The following is a 16,651-nucleotide window of genomic DNA, read 5'->3' as shown; positions in this document are numbered from 1 at the left end:
CAATCTATTACAGACTACTGAGCTGACGTTAGGGGTACTCACTTTGTGTTTGCTCACTCTGTGAGCGCTAGTGTTTGGTACTGAGTTGCGTGGATATCCCCTCATGGCCTCACGTGATCTGGGTCTGTTGCATAATCTGCAGAGATGATCATATGCCTCCGAGTCTGAAAACTGTCATTGTGTAAGCCTGTCGGAATTTTCCTTGCATTTTTCTCATTTAATTTTGCAAAATATCGGCGAGTACCTCATATTTCAAGATAACCCTTTCTTTCCAATCGTTTCCTGGAGTTTCAGAGTCATATGAACGAAAATGAGTGAAAGTTTTAGACAGGAAAATCGGACGTCGGCCATGTTCAATGTTTACAGTACAATCAGAAGTTTACGTGGAGGAATTAACCAACAAACACTGTTCATGATGCCCGCCCTCTAGAGGCAGACCCTCCTATATGAAGTACCACATTTGATGCTTGTGGAAAGCTTGACCACACAATGGAGCATTTAAACTTTTAGAAAATGACAAACTGAATAAGAAGGTATTCAGAAAATGTCAAATACTGAGGAAAAATGCGCAAATATTCAAAATAAACAGGTTAACTGATTGGTCAGCTATAAAAAACAATGAAAATGTTTATGATCAAAAGTTTTTGAGATGCGCACATTTTAACAAATACAGAAATTATTAACATTATAAATATAAGACCAAACTATTTTTTCAGGGATGGGACAGGTTGGAAATGAGGGGTGAGAGACAAGGCAATCCTATTGCTGCATGTGGATGCAGCCACACCATTTCATTTACAGCATACTTATTCACTGTGTTGTGTTCAAGTTCCATATTGTACTGACTGTCATACAAGGATAACATAAGCAAATCAAATCAAATTAGAAAAGGATCAATGCTGTTGTGTGGATTTTGCTGAACATGGCTGATATTTCACCCTATATATTTGGTATCCAGCAGAGGCATATTTTGATGTAAAGGCAAATTAACACTACATTGCTGACAATATATTTTACCGTTTCTGCATGAACTTTTCTTTTTTAAATTATAGTATATTAGTACTTCAAACAGATTAAGTTATCGTGATGTCAACCCATAATTTAACATCACAAAGACTGTAATTCTGCCAATTTTTTTTTGTTTTTCAGTCATTTTATAAATTTTGCACTGCACAAGATGATTGAACAAATTGCAATGTTTGAATTTGTAAACTCAAAGAATAAAAATCCTTTGGTCACAAATTAAATTATTTTTGAAAAGAAATTTACTCTTAAACACTTTTAGCATATATTCTTTACACGGTCATGTATTTCAAGGAAAATATGCCTATTAAAAACAGTAATTTCTTCACTTTCAATTTTTTTTCAATACTATTTTTATCAGCCATGAGGTTATACAAACACAAGACCAGATAAGCGTTTTTCATCATTTCCACAGGACTCTTTGGAAAATCCATTAAAAACAGTTAAAAGTGACTTGAAATGATCACTTGGTATACATTTAATTTACAGATGCCAGGTTGTGTATTTCACATGCACTCAGGTCAGTAAGGAAGTGCGTCATTACTATTTGGACTGTTAATTCTTATTTCTGAATTGTTTAACTTTTTTCCACATTGAACTATCTTTAGGCAGTTTATAATGTAGCTTAGAATTTTTTTGATTGATGTATTTAATCATCTTTTGGGTTCTTTGGGTCCATATCCCACCTCATGCCCCTACATCATCAACTATTTACCAACAACTCCATGCCAACAACCAATTACCTGACCTGGCCACACATTAGAGAAGGTACAGCGTCATTGACGGTATTTTTATAATCTTACTTGGCATAAATATAATTTTTTTTGTCTCTTGCTAGAGGGCAAACTGCATACTATTGAAATGCATTGTGGGTAAACAGTTGACTTGTCTTCACAGAAGGGTTTTAGATAGTGATCACATAAACACTTTAAAGATGAATGTAATCACTGTCATGGCAAAACTCATGCATTTTTACACCTTTTCAAGCATTTCTGGTATAACTTTACTTTTGCTCCAGTGATCTTCAGTAAATTGTTTATTTAATCTGCAGAAAATCCACCATATGAAAATATGGTGGACTGCCTGAGACTTTAGTGACTCACTTAGGTGGCAAAATTATATTTAAGGTAGCGAGAATGCAGCTATTCATTCTGTGTTGTAGCAAAATTGCTACAGGAGAGAATGAATATCTGTGATTTGATGAATGGGACAGAAGGGCGCATTAATTACGCTTAAAAGAATGTTGTCTCACAAGTTGGATGACTGTGTATTGCTTTCAACCAGTTTCTGTTCTCCTATGTGGAATATGTGAGCCACTCATAGCACCACAAGGTTCATTGATATTTCTATCTTACAGATGAAGAGGCAGCCCTCGATGCCGATCTCGATGAGGAAACCCGGGAATTGCTGCGGTCACTCTGGGAGACGGATTTCTGCCCTGTTGCCCAGCAACTGCTGAATCGGATCGAGAAACATCACACAGATCTGGTTCCTCTAGAACAACCAAGCTAATGCAACGTCATGTCTCCTCCGACCCTCCATCCAGAGAAAGAATATCTTAACTTGCTTCGGATCCTTATAAAATGTGACAAAAATTATCTTTTTTTTTTCGAAGTATCTTTACAATGGTCTCCAGTACTTAATGTTATCCATATTGCTGATGTTTCTCTCATGATACGTGTGCCGGTGTGTAGTCTGAAAATCTTTGACAAGAGACCATGCTGATGAGTTTATTTGATTTTTTTTTTTTTTTTTTTGGGGGGGGGGGGTTATTTCAGTTGTAATGCTTCAACTTTGATACCATAATATTTGTTATGCTGTATAAATTACAAGGGGGAAGGGGTAGGGTTGGGGGGATCACCAAATGTTTTTTGATAACAAAAGATAAGCTGTATGTTGCAGCGTTAATGTTACTGAGGTATCAACAATTCAGAGTCCGCTAGCTCTCCCGTATGCAATGCTCTCCAAGCTGTGTTCAGACACAGCTGGTTTGTGAGCTAGAAAATGCCAGTAGAAAACGTGACCAAAATGTGTACATTTGTCGCGTTACATAATGATCATTTTCCATTCAAATTTGCAAAGTCCAGGAATGGTTCTGATAACCCACCTTTGGGAAAAAATTTCCAAACTTTGGGATTAGACTAAACTGACTGGTAAAACCTCTATGGTACTGCACAGCCATTCTAGATTGTTGGCCTTAGTTGAATAATTTTTTGCATTTTTTTTAAATTTATGAGTGAGATTAATTTGCACTGATCTATGAAACCATGTGTGAGATGAAATTTGCACTTACGTGTCATATGTTTAGTTATTTACAATTGTGCAGTCTTTAGTGATATCAGTTGGTAGTTCACCTGTGCAAGCCTTTTCCGGACAAAAAATATATCCAAATCAGTCACTCTCAGGAGGACTGGGGCGAATTTTTTTTTTTGTCCGGTCAGGCTCATACAGGTAAATAGATTGATTCAAATATAAGCTGATAGAAGAAGCTGTGCATTTTCTTCGTAAACTGTTTGTGTTCTCCATACAGTTTTAATGAATCCTTGTCAGGGTCGCAAACCAATTCTAACGTGCGTACCTCTTCAAGCCTTGTTCTGTTTGGACTCTCATTTCAGTTTTCATTTGCTGTTTTGTTTTCTCTTCCCTCTCAAACATTACAAGTCGAAACTGGCACCAGTCTCACAGTTCCTCCATTTTGCAAGGGAATCCCCTTCCTCTGTACTTTTCATCCAACATCTGTGACACATTCATCCATCTGTTCAAGAAGAGAACACAGCATCTTCCATTGAAATCTTAGTATGCGTTCCACTCCATCTAAGCCGTCCTCAAAATCTTCTTTTAAATGTTTATACAAACTTTTGTAAACAAGCATCTATTTACTCAGTATTCTTTGGCACTGACCCTTTTCTGCATCTTAGTTCCCGTCGTTCAATTTCCCCCTCCAAATGTGGTATAGCCCTATTGTTTCAGGTAGCAAAGTTGGACTTCTAAAAAGAAAAATGGGGAGGGGAGAGGGAGGGGGAGAAGATTCAAGTTTATTTGAGGTGTAATGGATCCACTTTAGATGAAAGAACACCATACATTGCAAAGACTGTTGAAAATATGCCTAGATACCATGTATTCACTTGAGACACAGAAATTTCACCTTGATCTCTGTGATGCGAATATAAGTACTCCTGCTCAGAAGACAGTAAAATGCAACAGTCACTCTTGTTCAAACTTACAGACAAAACTTCATTCAGAAACCTGACATTTTGAAATGCTACTTCCGTCCTAGTCTCATTCTGATGAACAAACAACGCATCCATGGACCAACTCGTCAAAACCTGTGTTCTGAGATGTTGTCAAAAATAACTTCATGAGATATTCTTTGTCCAATTTCTCCAACCCGTTTTATGAGATATTGCAATTCAAATGATATCATCTGTGTGGTGCTGAGCCAAAGAAACACATCTTAAGTCAAGTTCTCCAAATCCCTTGTCCAAATGATTGCATTTGTTGAGTACTTAGCTGATTTAACATCCACAGTCCAACTACTCTAAACACTCTCCTGAGATGACTCAGTGTTCAAACTTCCTCCAAGTAGCTGCCTCTTTTTACAAGCTGAATGCAGTTCCTTTCTTTACCTCTTTGACCTTTCCTTCCTTATCCCAATGTGAAAATAGAGAGTTCTTCAGACCTTTTCCGCGGAAAACTTTTCCATACCAATGGGGAAAGCGTTCCATACAGTTAATGTTCAGAGGAACTCATACCAGAGTTATTGGCAAATATGCTACAGTGGCCATACACGGCCATCTTTGCTGCAGAACCTTCCAAGACTGTATTGATTACCAGGGCTTGTTTTCAATTCCCTACACCTGTTATCAAGTCTGGTCCAAGCTAACATCCAAACTTTGTGTCAACAGATGATTGCAATTGAATATGCATGCCAGTCCAATTCCTTTTTTTACACAACTAAATTATTGCACTCTACCATCAACCAGATATTCCAGGTAAATTTTTTTCACTTGAAAATATAAGAAACAATATCCCTTCACTTTCAAATGCTATATAATCTGGACTTAGGTAGTACTCACTCATCCTGACTTCTTTACATTTTCCTTTCAAATTTCAAATATCATTTGTCTGGCTGACATTAGTTTAGACACAGAGATTTTACCATTTAGGTATCTAATGCAATTGAATATTTCCATAGTTCTGTACCTTTACCATCAGTAACTAACCTAGTATTAACAAGTTCTTCTTTTACTATTGCTAACCGTCCTAATTTTATGTTTATCTTACTTTACCATTGCTAACCGTCCTACTTTTAAGTTAATCTATCTTTCCTTATACTAGCTATCCTAGTTTTGACTTTTAATACTTACCTTTATCAGTGCTTACCATCCTAGTAGAAACTTTTCTTTACCAATGCTGACCGTCCTAATGTCAAGTGATCCTTCTTTTACCAACACTAACCGTCCCAGTATACACTGCACTTACCATCACCAAAATAAACCATCCTAGTGTCAACTGCACCTATCTTTACGAATACTAACCGTCCTACTATCCAGTGCACTTACCTTTACCAAACTTGACCGCCCTAGTATCAACTACACTAGCCTACACCAACACTAACTGCCCCACCATCAATAACACCTACTTTCACTGACACACATTTTCCTATTATCATCTACAATTACCTAACCAGCTCTAACCGTCCTATTATCATATTTACCACTCGTTTCCAATGCCAACTTTTGCTCTACATTCTATATCCATCCTTACCAATACTAACCGTCCTTGTAACATCTTTACCTGCATTTACGATCACTAACCGTCCTAGTATCAACTACACCTGCCTTAACCAACACAAACTTTCCTATTACTATCTGTAAACACCCTGATTCAAACATCCAATTGTCATCTGTAATACCTTTTACCATCATTTGTACGAGCACGTACCAGCACTAATACTTCAGATTTCTTTAACTATTCAAAAATAAACATTTTTGTGCCTTATTAGCACTTTATTAACAAACATAATTCCCAATTTGAGTTTCCTTGAAACACATGAGTGTTTATAAGTTCTGTCGCATTCAGTGTTCACAACTGTAAATTCCATACTTTATCCCACCAGCTTTGTAATTGAGGTCCAGACATGCCATGTGAAAAAAAATTGCTGTAATTGTGAGAACACTTGTCTACTTCCTGCAATTTGAACTTTCAGTAGAAACAACGTGTTCACCTCTTTGCATGCAACAAATTATCCAAGTTTTAGTCAACTTCACCATTTTCTCTTGTAAGTTATTTTTCTCATGAGGGTAATACACACACACACACACACACACACACACACACAGATGGATTTAGTGCACATTCAGGCACAACTTCAAAGTTGTCATGCACAGCTATGTTTTTAACGTTGACCCATGACCCCAATCTCATTGGCTTTAGAGCAAATCAGATGAGGGTGGATCAAATATGTAAGTTTTTTCTCAATTTTAATATGTTTTCACGTTTTGTTTCTGTGAAGATTCTTTTCCAGTTATATACTTTCTTTTATTCCGTTCCGTTCCATCCAGTGCCTTTTAAACACATTCAGCAACTAACAAGGTAATCTTTGATATATCACAAATGAAAAACTATCTTTCGCAAGATTGTCAAATTGCACGAAAACAGGAACAAATTCATTTGGCTTTCAGATCATTCCACTGTAAAACCCATACTTTTCTGCTGGTAACTAGTGATGCACTCAGCTGTGCTCGATTACCGTATTGTGAAATTTTAACATTTCTTGAATATATGTGCAAGCTTTATAAGCACTAGAACTTGAATACTATGGCTACTTTAGGTAAACGTCAGTAGTGCCTTTCACAATATATTGTACAATAATGCTACCTTGAGGAATGAAAGTGTAAAACAATTTATTTGTTACTCTTCACCTTTGACCTTTTGTATGAACTGTAACCTCTGACCGTTTCAACTAACTTTTCTGCTGGAGTTGTCTCTCTCATCACTGTCTATTATCTTTATATGTTCTTCACACTTGACCAGTTTCAGAATTCACAAATCCAATCAATAAACATAGAATCAAGTTGTGCAAGATGAGCGAGACCCATTATTCAAAACAAATTTTACGTGATGTCAATTTAAATGAGAGCGCCCTCACAGTGGTCACATGAGAAAGCCTTTAAGGGCAAGAACAGTGTAAAACTTTGTGAAACAGTAGACAATACGCCTTAATGAAAATAAAACTTGCAGAAATGTACTGAATTTCACTTTTGTAAGAATTATACTGGAGAAACGCCTACATAAAGGACAACATTTACAGGGCAAGTGATCTTAAAATATGATAAGTAATAGTTTTTCATCTTGTGGTAGAGAAGAAGTGAGTATAATACATCCATTTTGTAATAAGGAAGTAGCTGTTGATTGATTTACAAATGTTTTATGTGCTAGTACCAGTCTCTCAGATTTCATATTTTCTGCTAGCCAGTCAGATCAAATGTTTTATCTTGCTGCAAATTCTCTTCTGATTTCTTAAATTTTTCCCCTCTTTTTGTAAGAAAAAACTATTTGAGGATGAAATTTGTTGTTATTTAGGAAAGTAATTTTCTTTAACAGCGCGTGTGCTATAGTTTCATGCAAAAATAACAGAATAGTTTTGCTGAACATGTCTTGAATGTCCACTTCATACTGAAATACCCTGCCTTGTCAAGAGACAGTGCTTCTGATTGGATGATTTGTTTTGTGGCCAGAGCCAATCAGAGTTCAGTGGGGTTAGTCACATGACATAAAGATAACTTCTGATTGGATTATTTTTGTGAGAATGTTATTAATAAATCAATTTTGCTTTCAAATGCGATCTCAACCAAATAATACATAAATAATGATATAATGTCGAGGTTATGAAAGATGATTTTCAATAGCAATGGAAATCGTAGATCATTGCGTAGATTATTTTTCTGTTTGGTCACAAAATTATAAGGACATCACATTGTTTTTTTCACAATTCCGGAATGTACAAGCTTCATATTTTGAACCAATAATTACAGTTTAATTCCATTGTAAGATTCCCGTCCATTCTTCTGTATCATATACAACCAACCGATTTTCTGAGTTTCTCGCGATAAATATGTTGTTTCACTGACTTTTTTGTCAAGCTGGTCTTGTCTCTGATGCTTTAATTGTCTGCTATGTCTTATTTCAACAAATATCAAATGCGTATAACTAATTTCCTATAAACTAAGTGTATTTGTTACTATGAATATGAAAAATAATTCTATAAATTCTGCAGTGGAATTGTAATTAGGGTGATATTTAATGCTGGCACGATGCCTAGAGTTACAGTGTGTATATTTTTGTACATAGCTTGCTGTGTCTGTATTTAGATTGCAAAAAAATCTCTGTTCCGTCGTCTGGATTTTGTAATGAAGCTTCCCCCAAATTTTTTGTGTATTGTTATAATACAATTTTTTCTGTGGTTCCAATTCTTTTGTTTGTACAGTGTGAAAAAAGAAAATGTCTTCAGACGTTGTTGTAAGGGTTTTTATCTGCTTTCAAGAAAATAAAGGAAGATACAGTATGATTGATGAGTTGTGTAAGTCAGTGTGTCTTTGAAGGAGTTCGCGCACTGGCCGAAGAGAGCGCCACCAACTGTGTGTATTGCTATAGGCATTCCTTGACATGATTGACAAGTATCTTTTACCATAAATGGATATATATGTAAATTTTCAACGAGCCATCAACATACGGTATCCTCTCCCTACGAATGGACCATTAGATTGTAGGTGTGGTCAAAATTCTTCCTAGTGTGTCAAAATTTAAAATTTTTCTTTTAACATTTGCATAGCATGCATAACTGTTTTCTGAATTTCCACCCTTCTTCGACCAATGTAATATGATTGTTTACATGTTTTTTCCTGAAACCGGATTGGCTGCAAATGTTTTTCCTTTGTAAGTGTTTTATCTTTGACCATCCCCTCTCAATTCTAATGGTCCATCCCATATAAATGCACCGTTCAATTTGCAATAAAGCATGCCACAATCATCGTGCGATGATTATCATCGCACAGTGATTTTCATCTGAAACTGAAGCTGATGCAGATTTGTCCTTTAACACCTAGTAGCGGGTGTGTTAACAACTTTAATGCTCAAACTTTCCTAGGGAAACTTTCAACCATTCTCCTACGTCAGGGGTTAACCGTGCAAGTTTGAGATTTAGAGAAATAACCAATATTTGAAATGTAAAACGACCACTGCATACTGTGTTAACACTATTTTCACAAAAGTAAGACGTTGAGAACTTCATGAACTATGCCGGCTTCAAAATGACTCCACAAGATCAGAAGACTAGAAGTGTTGTAAAATGTGTGAATGACCAAAAAACTGCCCCAGATGAGGCTCAGTCTACTGAAACCAAAGTTGCCATACTTTCTGCTTCAAGACACACATTACTGTAAATGAGAAAAGTCACTGTATCGGGGCATTTCTTTCCTTCTATATCATTCAAGCATAGAACCGTAGAGTATGCTTAAAGTAAACTTTATTGACACTATGTACTTTCAACTCCACCTCCAGTCAGAACACCGATACCGACAGAGCGCCATCAGCGGTCAACTGATGGACGAATGTAGACAAACCGATTCCTATGATTTTGTAAACATTCGGTCTCATCTGTAATTTCGGATGTACCCTCCAGCAACTTATAATTACTAGGTACGTCCTATACCTTGCTCTCATTTTCCTGCATGTCACAAGTATTTAACACACAAGTGACAGGCTGTTCCAAACGTCTGTACGCTTCGCACGGTGGAATGGTCGCATCCTGCAACATTCGTGTAACGCGTCACGACGCACGTTAATCATTTGAACCAGAGAAGTACACGCGAAAGTAGGACGCGCGTTTTATATTTTCAGCATGTCATCGGAAGGAAGCCAACGCGACGAAAAAATAGCCCTCGAAAGAAAAAACGTGGAAAGCGATAGGGTAACAGCAACCTTTTTCTAGATAATGAGCAATCTGAGCTCGATTTCCACCCAACATTTGTCTGATTTGTTGTTCGGGAGATTGTTGAACTGCGACGTACGGATAATGAGACGAAAAAACGTGATACAAGAAAGTTCGATGCGGAGGTAATAGCATATCATGCCTTTCAAAGCATAGCCAACAGCCATATTTTTGTTTTTCCCCAGGATTCTTGATTGACAATATTATATCATGCTGATAAACAGAGGCATATTATTTTACTCGGCTAAGGCGTGAGGTCCTTAAACTGGGTGTTCAATATATTTGGCAATACAACTTTAATTTCACCAGATGTTCACCGAGCATCGACTCTTTTCAGGCCCTAATTATATGGCAAAATGAAGTTTATTAAACGCTAATTGATTTAATTTACCGAAATATCATTGAACCAGCACTTAAACCAAATTAACATTTATAGCTGTGAATATAAATAACAAATAGACTGGGCGTGTTTATATTTTTCATGGTTGTGCGGCGCCGCGTTAGCACTAATGCTAGTTAATCAGTTGTTCTGTAACACAGGGTTCGTTAGGTGTGTGACGTGACAGTCTATGACGTAGCAGTGAGAACGAGTGTTTCTGAGAGATGCATTTGCTCAGAAATGTTAATAACATACCAATGAAATTCACTGAAATACTGTTAAAACTTAAGTTAAAGAGGTTTCAAAAATGTCTAGTACGTTTACTGTCGGTATACAGACTCCAACAGTCACGACGTTACCCAAAGCACCGGCACTCACACCTGCCCCACCCCTAAATAGATTATCAACGACACAACATGTAGCACGTAGAGCTGTATTAAAAGATAATGACAGACCGGTAAGGTTGAGAACGCATTTCTCTAGATGCCGGAAGAAGCAGGCCAGTCACGAATACCTGCAGTAGTAGCTTCCTTTGGACAATTACCGTTTATTTTACTCCCTTGAAAAGTCTTGCACCATCGACATTTTGAACTAGGAGATTGATAGTTAATATCTAGGCCTCTCTGCGATTACTGCGAAAATGTCTTAAAGACGTGATCCTCTAACATCAATTACAAGTACTGCATTCAAATAAAGATGCAAATATTGCAATTTATGTTTTTGAAATTTTTAGCCACTTCTATGATTTGAAAGTGGCACTATCACGTAATATCAACTGATTACATTGCAGAAGTAATAGTATTCGTGGCTATTTTGTAAGCCTGTAAGGTGGAATGCGCCGCGGGGACAGATATTCGGACTCTCAAATTTTTAAAATCTTCTTGTGGCCTGCCATTTGTGGGGGCTCATTTTGAAGCTTATGGAGTCAATATAATTTTTTACCAACTAAGTTTGAGAAAATGGGGAATTTTATTTCTCCCATTGCTACACCACAGGGATGGCAGCCATTTTGAATTTCAAATATCGGTAAATTTGTTTCTTTAGAACCAAACTTTGAACGGTGACACCAAATTTTGATTCTTGGTTTTGAAAGAGAATGGCTGAAAGTTAGAGCGAAAGTTTCAATCTTTCATTTTCGAGGCGCGAACTGTCTTAACAGTGTCATCATTTTAAAATTCAAACAATACCTCTAATATATCTACTAAAAGAAGCACTCTAGAAGTCGGTACGGCCTATTAAAGGTATACAGTCACCTGTAATCTAAATATGCCCAAATATGGTCAAAGGGGCGTTCCTTGGTATTCAAAATGCCCATGTGAGGGCGCTGTTTTTAAAAAACGGCCACCCGCTTAAAATCTGTGATTGGTCAGATTTTCTCTTTCCATGGTAACTGTACCAAAATTGGAACAGGTGACAGTATACCTTTAATAACAGCATACCCCCATGAGTCGCTTGGATGTGCACTTTTCAATTTTGTATACAACTCAGAACACCCCTTTAATGTTCATGACACTACAAACCACACGTTACCTTCAGTAAAATAACATACTGAATCAAAGCAACGTGAAATGCCACAGCCATAATGACAATCAAGACATGTCCTGCAGAGAAAACACTAAATCACCCATTACAAAGACTCACTCTTCTTGTAAATACGGTTCTTGCGGCGAAGCGAACGACTGAGTTAGAGCCCATGAGTAATTAAAACCCGCGCATGGCGAACGAAAGTTGCATGTAAGGGAAGGGGTTAAGCTCTAATTTGATTATTGTGCACAGATTCACACAGACTATACGCCACGGAAACGACATGGCAATAATGTACCTGCATCACACTCAACCCCCGTACCGATTTTGTTCTGAAATATTTGTTACTTAAACCTCTCCAAATTTTCAACTTCAAACTACCTATTTCAGTAATTTATCATATTGACTTGAAGTTTAAGTCACAATTTCGTTGTTGCTTTTTCGCACTTTTCAAACTTACGTTTAGGGGTGGGCCGATGAGGTTTAAGGTCAAACGCAATGAGTTCCCGGCCCAAGAGGCTACGCACGTGTCTTAATTATCGTTGGTCCCTTTGCCTGTTGTCTGTCTGTCTGTCTGTCTGTCTGTCTGTCTGTCTGTCTGTCTGTCTGTTTGTTTGTCTGTCTGTCTATGTATATGTATCTATGTATGCATCTACGTATGTATCTATGTGTTTGTGTGTGTGGAACGTGCGCAAAAACAAATGAGGCGTACTTTGATTCCAAAACCATTTTAGCTTTGCAATTAAAAATGATTTATTTAGTAACAGTTAAATAAATAAATTATTTATTATAGCACAAATGCATACCCTCAAAAGTATTTACAGAATCGAAACACTGATTGAAACACTGTGCCCAGTATTTATAGCTTTAGTAACACCTAATAAAAGAAGATTGCTATTATATTCCAAAATTGCGGGCAAGTAAATGGTAAGGTGTGTATAACCAGCAAAATTACAAATGATTATTTCCCGTGGGTATTGATTTTGATATTCTTGCATCTCAATCATCAGCAAAATTCAAATTTTTGAAAAAGAGGGGTAGACGAAATAACACGATAAAAAGATGGCTGTAAAATTCTAGTTGCTTTCAATACACTTGTTCTAACAATCAGTTCCTAGATATATTACCTTGAGTGAGCTAAATACCCTTGTCTACGTGTAGCTTGGAAGAATGATGAAGCTCACATCGTTCTGTTCCTTGGAAGAAAATGAGTATTGAGGCAAGTGTTTGCTTGAGGACTTTAAAATTCATCTCGACAAATCGCGACATTATCATACATCTTGTTCATTTCAAAAATCTGCTCAATAATGAAACGCACACTTTGCCATACAGCGCGCACTTCGAATTCATACAGCAAAACTGTCGCAGAATCTTGCCCCGTGTCTAAAACCTAGCATTTTCTGTAGGAAAAATGTGTCAAATATATCACCATACCATTGAATGTGACAGATGGTGGTGGCGCTATTCTTATTCAGGTTTAAGTGTTCCTTGTAGACTGTAATTTTTCCCACCAAAATTTTAGTGCAACAATTTCACTAAATTTTATGGATTTTTTTGAAATTTTTTTGATAATTTATGGCCAAATATATAATACATTTCATTTGCTACACTTTTTTTATCAAAATTTGCGCAAAATCTCAAAAAATTGACAAGGACATATTTTATAAAGGCGACAGAAATTGATTTGGCGCTCAAAGGGTTAAGCTCAATTCCGTTGTCAGATCCCATGGCAAATTATCGAACCGAAACACGTATGCGAAAATACTGGCTCCATTTGCAGTATTGAACATTGCTGTCAAGTAAACTTATAAACCATCGTGTGTTCCAAGAGATGATGTTATCGTTTCTCAGTCGAGGCGTCATCGGCAAACCAATCAATCGAATGGACGACGAACTTGCCTATCCCTTTTAGATTACGCTTTAAGTGTACCTGGCGCGCTGAGGATATAAATTTGCGTGTTTGCGCTTCCAGTCGAAAACCCGACCGAATAAACGGATACTACCCTCAAGCATAAACAGTGCTGTGCTGCACGTACACTCAATTTACGCATTTTTCTCGCCTTCGCAAGTGCAAATTTGAGAAAATCGACGATTTCATACACGGAAGACGCATGTTCCCAGTTGATTGGTTTTAAAATGATATACTTTATTCTTATCACCGACGCTACACGACGTAAACATTGTCAGGTCCTTGGGAAGTCATGCAAAATTCCTGAAGGTCGCTTCGCTGTCGTAACTCTGATTGAAATATCCACCTCAATAATCTTTTCTGACACTGACTTGGACGCCAAGGTGCGTGTAATCAGTCTTGTCATGTTACCAGACAGCGTTTTTTCATTTCAAGAAACATTCACACGTCGTTTTACTTTCAAATACATTAATGAATACATTTGAGATGATTACCTGTGCCGACTAGCTGATAAAAATCCGTGTCGACCGTTTTGATAGAAACTTGGGTAATAGGCAAAAGTCCGACATCAATTTTAAAGTTGTCAACTGATAACGAATAACGATTACAAAGACATACAGAAACCATCCCCTTCGTCAGTACATACATACATGCATGCATGCATGCATGCATGCATGCATACATACATACATACATACATACATACATACATACATACATACATACATACATACATACATACATACATACATACATACATACATACATACATACATACATACATACATACATACATACATACATACATACATACATACATACATACATACATACATAGTTATGTACGTATAGATAAACAGGGTGAGCAGACAGACAGGGGTAGACTATCAGAGATAGAAATGATGGCACCGACTGTTCAATGGATATATGAGGAGTGAATTACTCTGAAAAGATCACCATGATATGGTGATTAGTAACACTGGATGCGGCTCTTTTTGCCAGCCATCAATTCTGGAAGGAGAAGGCGTTGCACTGGAAAAGGTTGGCACACAACAAAAGATTTGGAATACTAACAGCATGTTAAGGAAATTGGTCATTTTCGGAAAAGTGGTTGCGTTTTTTAAAGACGTCTTTGTGACGGCCTAGCAACCATACGCTCCGCAGAACACAGTAATTTTCCTGATATGCGGAAATAAACAGCTCCCTCTCTTCCTTTACAGTCTCGTTACTATGACAACGGTACGAAATACAGAAGAAATTTTAGTGAGGGACAATTTTACTGCATATGCTGAGACTGTTTTTGTATACTTGAATGCGGATTTAGGGTGCGGGATTTTGCTGTAGGTGTTTCTCTGCGTCCGTTCGGCTATGTCGGCTACCCTTTGTCGTAGGCGATTGTTTTACCAAAAAAGCTTCGAATCCACATATGGTATCGCGTACGAGGCAATGAAGCCACATAAAAACATGGGGCGATCTGAGAAAGCGATCGATGCGATGTGAATTGACGGTCTCTGGGGCAGCCGTCACATCGATTGCTCGAATACATGAGTAAGGGATTAATCCTCGATAGAGTCTCGTTTAAAAGATCATGTCTTCCTAGAAACTTGCATGAAAAATCAACCAGATTGTGAAATAATAGCGGTATTTCGATAATGTAAAGTTTGAGACAACGAAATGGTTGAAACAGCTGCACTTGTTTGCCAGCCTCGTCGTAGTTCTTAATACAAATATTTCTCATTGAGGGAAAGTTTCACAGTTCATAACTTAATATTTTTTTTTAGTTTTTATTGTTTTCTGAGTATCAACGGCACTTTCTTTCTATCCCCACCCTGTGTGACGAAAACCTCTTCAGTTATGCGATCATCGAAGCGCGCCAGTGCAGATCCTTCACATCGAAATACATTCGTGTTGTTGACAGATTTGAATTTTGAGTCCGCACCCGATTTTATTTCTTAATTGTATTGCATTCTGTGGCACAACTGACATCAAAATACTGCTTTTTTTGTGAAAAGACAGACTCTTTTGCTTTTTTCGAGCGGGAAATCTTAACGGCCATACTATGTACATGTCTGTATTTCCAAATATAGTTTCCAAAATGGCGTCGTCGCCTCATCGGTATGACGGGAGAGCTTGATGAAAGAGACAGATTGACTGTGCCTGTAAAGTACTGGAGTATTCTGGGTTTTTGAATCGTCTCTACTCCACATCTTTGCTGAAAGTGTTCGTTGCACCTAGTATTTCCTGAATGGCAATAAGAGACAAAACATGTCAGTAGCTTTAACTTGTGACAAATTTTTCTCTACTATTTTGTTATGTAAAAAAAACTATTGAAAACTCATATTCCTTGTTCCCGGAAGCTTTTTGGAACACAAACTATTTTAGCATGTCAACACAGCGTCTATACTATTAAAATGCACCGTCATTGTTTACATCTGAATTCTAGTCCGGACCAGAATTCACTTGTCAACAATAACAATGCAGTCTACACTGCAGACCGAGTTGACAAGCTGAACACTGTCAACTATGTATCTCAACATGATTTAATGAGTACAACAAGAAAACGAAACGTTACACCTTCTGGCCCTGTGACAGAGGCATTTGCAACGGTTCCAAACAGAGACGAGGAGACTGCAGTAATAAGCTTGTAGAAGGAGCTTAGCAGGACATCTGTGATTTCTGAGACTGGCCATTTACTTGTAAAGAACACTTAAAGGTTTATTCAAGCTTAAAATTATCTTATCTTGGAATGCAAACTATCGGTGCTTTTGTGACATTACATTACAGAGTCACACAATTTAATTTTTAAAACGGAGCTGTTGAAAGA

At 37.3% G+C, this 16,651-nt stretch overlaps 2 protein-coding genes across 3 annotated transcripts in view; both read left to right on the top strand.

The window, feature by feature from the left end:
- Positions 1 to 8,593, top strand: part of LOC139142591 (armadillo repeat-containing protein 2-like) — a 51,155-nt gene extending 42,562 nt beyond the window's left edge. For both annotated transcript variants that reach the window (XM_070712576.1, XM_070712575.1), the window contains one exon: positions 2,381 to 8,593. In XM_070712576.1, coding sequence (XP_070568677.1) covers positions 2,381 to 2,535 — 155 coding nt within the window. In that variant the 3' untranslated portion in view covers positions 2,536 to 8,593. The remainder of the gene's footprint in view (positions 1 to 2,380) is intronic.
- Positions 8,594 to 15,922: 7,329 nt separating this feature from the next.
- The window catches only part of LOC139141620 (glutamic acid-rich protein-like), a 39,665-nt gene continuing 38,936 nt past the window's right edge, over positions 15,923 to 16,651 (top strand). The window contains exons 1-2 of the mRNA XM_070711212.1: positions 15,923 to 15,942; positions 16,271 to 16,460. Coding sequence (XP_070567313.1) covers positions 15,923 to 15,942; positions 16,271 to 16,460 — 210 coding nt within the window. The remainder of the gene's footprint in view (positions 15,943 to 16,270; positions 16,461 to 16,651) is intronic.

This window comes from Ptychodera flava, chromosome 10 (genome assembly GCF_041260155.1).
Source record: "Ptychodera flava strain L36383 chromosome 10, AS_Pfla_20210202, whole genome shotgun sequence".
In the NCBI taxonomy this organism is placed as follows: Eukaryota; Metazoa; Hemichordata; class Enteropneusta; family Ptychoderidae; genus Ptychodera; species Ptychodera flava.
This window is presented reverse-complemented; position numbering and strand designations above follow the sequence as displayed.